The sequence below is a fragment of the Astatotilapia calliptera genome, chromosome 9, assembly GCF_964374335.1.
Source record: "Astatotilapia calliptera chromosome 9, fAstCal68.1, whole genome shotgun sequence".
NCBI classification, from domain to species: Eukaryota; Metazoa; Chordata; class Actinopteri; order Cichliformes; family Cichlidae; genus Astatotilapia; species Astatotilapia calliptera.
Genome location: NC_137430.1, coordinates 14,841,537 through 14,849,820, shown reverse-complemented (window position 1 = coordinate 14,849,820; position 8,284 = coordinate 14,841,537). Strand labels below are relative to the sequence as shown.

At 39.3% G+C, this 8,284-nt stretch overlaps 1 protein-coding gene across 1 annotated transcript; it reads left to right on the top strand.

Moving 5' to 3' along the window:
• Positions 1-3,623: 3,623 nt before the first annotated feature.
• Positions 3,624-6,305, top strand: LOC113028909 (beta-1,4-galactosyltransferase 1-like). Its single transcript, XM_026179371.2, has 2 exons — positions 3,624-4,134; positions 4,898-6,305. The coding sequence occupies exons 1-2, from the start codon at positions 3,721-3,723 to the stop codon at positions 5,561-5,563; spliced, it is 1,080 nt and encodes a 359-aa protein (XP_026035156.2). The 5' UTR covers positions 3,624-3,720; the 3' UTR covers positions 5,564-6,305.
• The last annotated feature ends 1,979 nt before the right edge of the window (positions 6,306-8,284 follow it).

The following is an 8,284-nucleotide window of genomic DNA, read 5'->3' as shown; positions in this document are numbered from 1 at the left end:
ATATGCAGAAGAGCGTCTCTGAATGCACAACACATCAAACCTTGAAATCAGATGGACAACAGCAGAAGAAGACCGCATCTGGTGCCACTCCTGTTGGGCAAAATTAGGAAGATGAGGCCACAATTCACAAAGGCTCACCAATTTTTACTTATTTATTTTTTGTGATTTCTTTGACTACTCGGTTAGGTTCAGGATAACTTTTCACACCTCATATAGTAGGAAATGAAATACATAAATTACGTGTACTGTTTACGTTTATTGCATAAAGGTTTGTCAAAAATCACAAACAACAAAACTGGGCGAAAATATTGGAGGTTTTTGCCCATATCTGTCCATATCTGAAAATGTTGTTTAGTTGTATTAAAACAATCAACTGATTAAAAAAGAACCCTGCAAATACATTGTTTGCAACTGACCAATTAAATCGACCAGTAGGCCTACATGTTGGTGTTAAAGTATTAATTTGTTCATGGTGTTGACAAACTGATATTTTCTTTTTCGTCTTTTGGATCATTTTTGTGGAGCCCTCTGGTCGCCTTGCAGCTCCTATTTGTTTTTGCCACTGGCCTTTTGGTATTTGAATGCCTTTGTCGTGCAAACATTCGCTTTTGTCAAACAAAATCAGCCCATCTACGTTGTCTTCTCACTATTCACGGTTAAAATTGAAACAAAATGCTATAGACAAGCGATCATCAAGAATCAGAGTTCAAAGCCATTTTTTCAAGAAGCACAAGATATGAAAAACAACGACTTTTAATTAAAGAAAATCTTTTTATATTGAAGCTGCAACAGGAACAAAAACGAAGTTTAAAAAGTCAAAATAAGGAGGTTAGCAGTCTATGCCCCGCCCTCCTGCAGCGTTCCTACAGTAAAGTAACGGTAATCTAATTACCGTTTTTGCGATAGTAATCCCTTACTTTACTCGATACTTTAAAAAAGTAATCAGATTACAGTAACGCGTTACTGCCCATCTCTGTTCACAGGATTGGAAAAAGTCACTTTAACAGGTTAAAGATGTGCCACCACATCTGCATTGATAGTTTTTATACTACTTTTGTCACGATCTGGTTGTAGGGACTCAAGCGCAGAGCGGTTAGATGTCTCCAAAATACAGTTTATTTACGGCTCCAGTGCACAATATATATACAGTGAAGGGAATCCAAAACTCCAGGGAATCACAGGGTAGCTCTCTCACACTCGCTCACGTCTTCTTGCCCACGCTCACACACGTTCACACGGCAGGGAGGTTGCAGGTCCGGGGGGGGAAGGTCTGAAGCAGAAGAGAAGGGAAGTCACAAACGAATCACAAATCACGAAGCACAAGTCCACAGGAGCTGTGAGAACACTAACATCAGTAATACAATCATCCAGCGACGAGAGGATCTGTGTTCCAGCCTCAAATAGTGCTCCTGGTGATGACAGGTGATTGTTGTCAGGTGTGTGGGCCAAGGGCGGGAGCCCACAGTGAGCTCCGCCCAGGGAGAGAGGGAGAGAACTGAAACAGCAAATGTAGCCTTGTGGGGCCGACCGGGCAGGCACGGAGACCATGACAACTTTACACTGTTTATCAGTTTTGTTTTTGTTTTTTTAAAGATGTGGCTGCTCAGCGTTTCCACTCATAGGCTAGATCTTCTAAGCCCTAAAAACTCACTCCAGATGAGGCGCAAGAGTCCACTTCCCTCTCAGACCACTTCAATAACAATATGCTGAAAGGTTATAACCGATTCTTGATGATGCCAGCTCCAGCTTCAACTGCTGAACTAGAACTGATTGCTAATTGTGCTATTATTGTGAATCAAGTATCTGATTTCACTCTGTGAAGCAAAAATTTTTCCCAAAGGTCTGTGGGCTTGTTTAAGACGTGGCCGTTTCAAATCAGCTGACCAGAGAATGCCTACTGCAATGGAGGTCTGCTCACATTTCAAAACAGTGCCTGTCTTTCCACTCAGCTGATTTTGAACTGGATTGAAACGTATTCCTCCAGTCTTTCAATGTTACCCTTCAATATACTGCCAGTGAGTGGGGTCACGGGGAGAGCATTCAGTTCATTTAACAAGTCCGGGCTCTGTTTTTATTCCATAACCTAGGAGGTTAACTCTGTGAACAAGCTCTGTGAGACAAACAGAAACATGTAACATATGTCCTGTGTGTAACAGTAATGCATTAAACTTAAAATGTAGAAGGAATACTTCCAAAAGCTTACATTAAAGATGCGAAAGTTTGGCCATTTCTGTTCTGCATTTGGTAAAAGGAATGCAGAAAAAGAAAGCAACCAAATATCTTTAAAGATATTTGGGGGTTAGGGGGGTGGTGGGTTGGTTTGTTTTATTTATTTATTTATTTGTTTTTTTGGTGGTACAACTTGAGATTGAGCAACAATCACAGATCCTGATTCATTCTGATAGTAAGAAAGGGCAGTAAAACTCTCAGGCTTTTATCTTTAATAGTTTTTGACATGTTCATGTTCGATTATGGCGGTAGATTTCACTGTGCCAAAAAGCTGCCTGGAAGTGGGTGGATGGACCATTTCACACACACACAAAAACCATCTTTGAAATTATTTGATATATGAAAATGGTCGAGTAGAAGTCGAGTAGAATGCTTGTGGTGATTTGAGATGGAAGGACGGAGCTGTGTTCTTGAGACAATCATCGGATCAGTTCAACACCGTGGCATTTCATCCGTTTGTGTTTTAATATTAGTCAGTTGGAATATTTTTATGCTTTCAGATGAGCATGGCCTCTGTTCACTATTTAAGTTGGTCCCATGACTTAAACACTGACTTCTTCTTTTTTGGGCAAGCTTTATTTACTGATGTCAGTAAGTCTAAGTGTAATTATACAGTAGCTGGACTTTGTTCATGTTATCATTCAGAAAACAGGGAGCTGTGTGTACTAACAACGTCATTAAACGCTGGTTTATGCTTTGCTGATAAAATCACAATCCTAAACATACATAACCTGCCAACAGTTCCAATATTACTTTGCTAAAGAGGACCCATCATTCATCTGTAAAGAGTTCCTGCTGCAAACAATATGAGACAGTGTTCCATGACTATTGTCACCAATTACATGGAAACAGTTTCTTAATTTCTGATGATAGTCATCTAGAGCATTGGATACTTATCAGCGACAATCCAGAGGATTACAGAAATTACCACATGTAGACAGATCTCAAACTTAAACACTATTATTCAAACCAGGAGAGGGCACACTTTAACAACTTTTCAGAGATTTCTTTTCCCCCAATATCACTATATCCGTATTTTCAAACAGAACTTACTTTTTTAATTAAACCTTTCCCATAATAATCACTAATTCTTGTCACTACATTACTTTGTTGGCCATCTGAAATTGCTTGGAGGTAAGATATACATTAAAGAAAGTGATGTTAGGAAAATGTACTAGTGCTCTCTTACTGAATTACTCAGAAAGCCAGGAAGTAATCTACTTTCACATTACAAACAAATTAGGTATGAAACAGTCAACAGAGTCTTGTACACTGGAGAAATTAGTCAAAAGATGTCATGTTTAATTAATAACCACAGGTGCGAGGCCTATCCTGATAAGGTGACGTGAACAAGGAAGTCGTACAGCAAAAATAAAAACCGGTTGGGTTGCTCTTTGTTTGAAATACCTTTGACTTGCAAACATACAGATATGCTGGCAACTGAGCTGTAACAAGGGAAATTAGAGCCGCTGAGTATACTCAAGATAAAAGATGGCAGGAAACTTCAAAAGATTATTTAATTTTCTAGTACTTTTTTCTTTTGTTAGTGTCGCATGTTTTGTGCTGGTTTTATTCTACTCCAGAAGAAGCTTTGTGGTTATTGTTCCTGAAAAACATATTTTGACACTGGGAAACAAAACATTTTCAGGGATGGTAAAGGAGCAAGTCGCGAAGCTGTTGGAGAGGAGGATCAAAGCCTCAAACAAAAGCAGTGAGATGGCACCGACACCATCTGCTGTCAGCTTAACTTTGGGCCCCTGCCCTGAAAACCCCCCAGATCTCATAGGTCCACTCCTCGTTGAGTTTGATTTCGGAAGGACTTGGGAACATGTGAGAAAGGAAGTCAGTCCTTTGCTTCAAAAAGGAGGAAGGTTCAAGCCAAAAGACTGTGTTGCAAAGCAGAAGGTAGGTGAATGACTTGAGAAGAAGAGAGGAAAGAAAGAAACCAGCAACTGATAGCAACTTGCATTTAAGGGGACAAGTTTCCTTAAATTTACTATTTATGTAAGGATTTATTTATTTGTTTGTGTATTTATTTTTACATGTTTTTGGCACTCTTTTTTCATAGTTTATTTTCAATACTTAAACAGGTGTAAATGATCAAATAAAACCTGATTTTACCCAACCAAAAGAGAAATTAGAGGTAATATATAGAGATAAAATGGTATCATATATATCATATAATGATTAACTCACTCACATATTTCTTTATTTGGCTTCATTCGATTCAGTATCATTTGAAATAAACTCGGAAAAAACGTCATGCTTTTTTAAGCTTTTAAAGATAACACGTGACATACATGCTAATATTAAACATCGTCACATTTAAATAATGAGGTCTGTCATTGTATGAGCACAATTATCATGAGCTAAAAGCACAAGCTTCAGAAAGCTACAAACATTCCAATTCAGACAATTCTTTCTACAGTTGGATCCCAGTGACACTAATATGGTCATTTCAAGCAAACACACCTGTGGTTTGCTCCCAGCCAAAAGAAAGCAGTCTTGAAGGGAAGGCAAACAGAGCTAGAGAGAGGATGAACTGTCACCTGGTATGAGATAATACTGAATCATGCAAAGCTACCCTAGAATCAATCAAATAAAATTATTGGTGAATCACGGGCTAATTTTTCAAATGTTAAAGTAAAAGTTATTGTCATGTCTTTAGGTGGCAATCATCATCCCATTCCGGAATCGGCACGAGCATTTGAAGCACTGGCTTTATTACTTGCATCCTATACTGAAGCGACAGCTTGTGGACTACGGAGTCTATGTCATCAACCAAGATGGAGAGGGAGTCTTCAATCGGGCTAAACTGATGAATGCAGGATATGTCGAAGCGCTCAAGGAATATGATTATGACTGCTTCCTCTTCTCTGACGTAGATCTGGTTCCCCTAAATGACCGTAACCTCTACAGATGTTTTGACAATCCACGACACTTGGCTATAGGCATGGACAAATTTAATTTCGACTTACCCTATAAGACCTTCTTTGGTGGGGTCGCTTCATTGTACAAACATCAGTACTTGAAAATTAATGGGTTCCCAAACACCTACTGGGGTTGGGGTGGTGAGGACGATGATATCTACAAGCGAATAGTCTTACGTGGAATGCAGGTTTCTCGACCTGACTTACTGACGGGCAGGTACAGGATGATCAAACATCAAAGAGACGCGCACAATGACCCAAATCCAAAGAATCCTGATAAACTGTTTCAAACACATTGGACCATGAATGCGGATGGCATCAATTCCCTCAAATACACAGTAAAGAACATTGAGAAGAATATCTTGTACACTTTTATCACTGTAGATATCGGCTCTCCTGAATGATCTGCCTGAATGCAATTTAACTCTCTTGCGTGGCCAGTGATTCATTGGTGTTTTGATCTCAGAACTGAACGAGTGACTTATGCTCTTAAAATCTCTGTGAATCCAATTTGCCCTAAAATAAATAAATAAATAATTAATTTAGGTATCCACTCCAACAAAAGGAAAATGTTGAAATTCTGAATATTCAAGCAACTCATTTTTTTCATTTTTTTTTTTTTGCTGCACTGGGACAAACAGGGAAATTCCAGTGCTTGTTTCTACTTTATTTTTTTTGAACTCTGCAAAGTATAAGCAATTATAAGTGATGATTTCATCTGTTTTGCAAACAGCAAATAACAAGAAGTATAATGTCTTCTGGCTGGGTTTGATCAGCTGTTAAGTAACCTACCAGTTTAGATTAGATTAGATGAAACTTTATTAATCCCTCGGGTGGGATCCTCTGGGAAATTTAGTTACCAGTAGCACAGCACCAACAGAAGTTGCATGTTACAGATACAATAAGGGGAATGAGAGTAAGGATATAAGCATAAATATACCATATATATACATATACATATATTTTAAAAAGTGTGTTATAACTGTGTGCTATATCTAAGAGGTAGAAAGTAAAGTAACTAAAGGAAGGTGAAAAAAAGGTTTAAATTTAATGCTTAAGAACCTACCAACGAGCATGATAAATGGGACACTATTGTATATTAGATATTCTTAGAGAAGATAAGAACATTAAAACTGCTGTCTCAGATGAATGAATGAATGAATGGCTTCATTTTTAAGCCTCAGGAGTTGCCATTTGGCACCAACAGAGGCAGCCACGGCCACTGTGTCTGCTCAATGTTTGTGCTAATAGTGTCTATTTAGAGCATTTGGATTTCAATTACTTCACAAGTGAGACTGTATACTATGGAGTTTATTTTCATCATAAAATGAAATGACAGATGGTAAAGTCAGAATTTCAATTCATAAACAACATAAAAGCATGGATCCATTTGACCTTGTGTCAACTTTTCAGGCAGCTAGTGGTGGTGCAATGGTGTGGGATATTTTCTTAGCACACTTAGAGACAAGAAAAACTTCGGCAATATTTTTTACATATTTTTTCTCTAATATTTTTATCGGGGAAAACAATTATCATTTAATCACAATAGCCTACCTGAGTGTTATAGCTGAGCACGTTCCTCCCATTTCCCAGAAAGATAGCACACCATGTCACACAGTTCAGATTCTGTCTAACCAGTTTTTTGAGCATGATAATGCATTTTCTGTACTCACATTCCTCGACAAGCACTAATTCAACAGAGCACCTTTGGCATGTGGTTGAACAGAAGATCTCCATCATTACTGTACAGCTGACAAATTTACTGCAACAATGTGTTGGCTAAGGTCATTATGGATCAAAACCTCTGAATGTTGCCAGCTCTTTATTGAATTTATCCAACCAGTATTAAGGAACTTCTGAACGCAAAAGGGAAACCAACCTGGTTCTACAGCGAACAAATGGGCTGCTGCCAGTGCTTGCAGTGCAGCGGACCTTCAATTGACCCATCAGCCCAAAAGTGCACCAGCCTGGTATGTCAGATTACCAGTCCACTCCTGTTCACATGGACTTGAACTTCACATGTTCACATAAACTTGAGTGACATCCCATTCGTCTTACAGCTATAACAGCTTCAATTCTTCTGGGAAGGTTTTCCACAGGTTTAGACATGTGCTTATGGGAATTTTTGACCATTCTTCCAGAAGCACATTTGTGAGGTCAGACACTGATGTTGGATGAGAAGGTCAGGCTAAGGGTCACTGATTCATCCCAAAGGTGTTCTACGTGGCTGAAGTCAGGACTTTGTGCAGGCCAGTCAAGTTCTTCCACAAAAAACTCATCCATGTCTTTATGCACCTTGCTTTGTGCACTGGTGCAGTGATGCTGGAACAGGAAGGGGCCATCCCCAAACTGTTATTACAAATTTGGGAGCATGAAATTGTCCAAAATGTCTTGGTATACTGAAGCATCAAGTGTTCCGTTCACTGGAATAAAGGAACCGAAACCCACACTATTACCATCCCTCCACCAAACTTGACTCTTGGCCGACAAGTACCAGTGTCCTGGCAACTGCAACACCCAGACTCATCCTTAAGATTGCCAGGTGGAGAAGCATGATTCGTCACTCCAGAGAACACGTCTTCACTGCTCTAGAGTCCAGTGACGACATGCTTTACATCATTGCTAAGGCTCAGATGCTGCTGCTTTCTATGCACTGTTGTTGAGCTAATCTGAAGGCCACATGAAGTTTGGTCAGTAGTGACTGACTCTGCAGAAAGTTGGCGACCTCTGCACACTTTGTGCCTCAGCATCTGCTAACCCCACTATTTTACATGCCCTACTACTTCATGGCTGAGTTGCTGTCGTTCCCAATCACTTCAGTTTTGTTATATTATCACTAACTGTTGACTGTCGAATATTTATTAGTGAGGAAATTTCACGACTAGACTTGTTGTACAGTCTAGTCGTGAAGCCTATCACAGAACTACACTGGAATTCACTGAACTTTTGAGAGCGACCCATCCTCTTAGAGATGTTTGTAGAAGCAGTCTATGTGTCTAGGTGATTTTATACACCTGCTCTTCACAAAATACCAATAATGCTTAAGTACAGCTATACATGTCTAGGTGTCTGTGAAGGTTCTCAGTCATCCAGGTCATCGTAGTCAAAGGAGCTTGCAAAGAAAA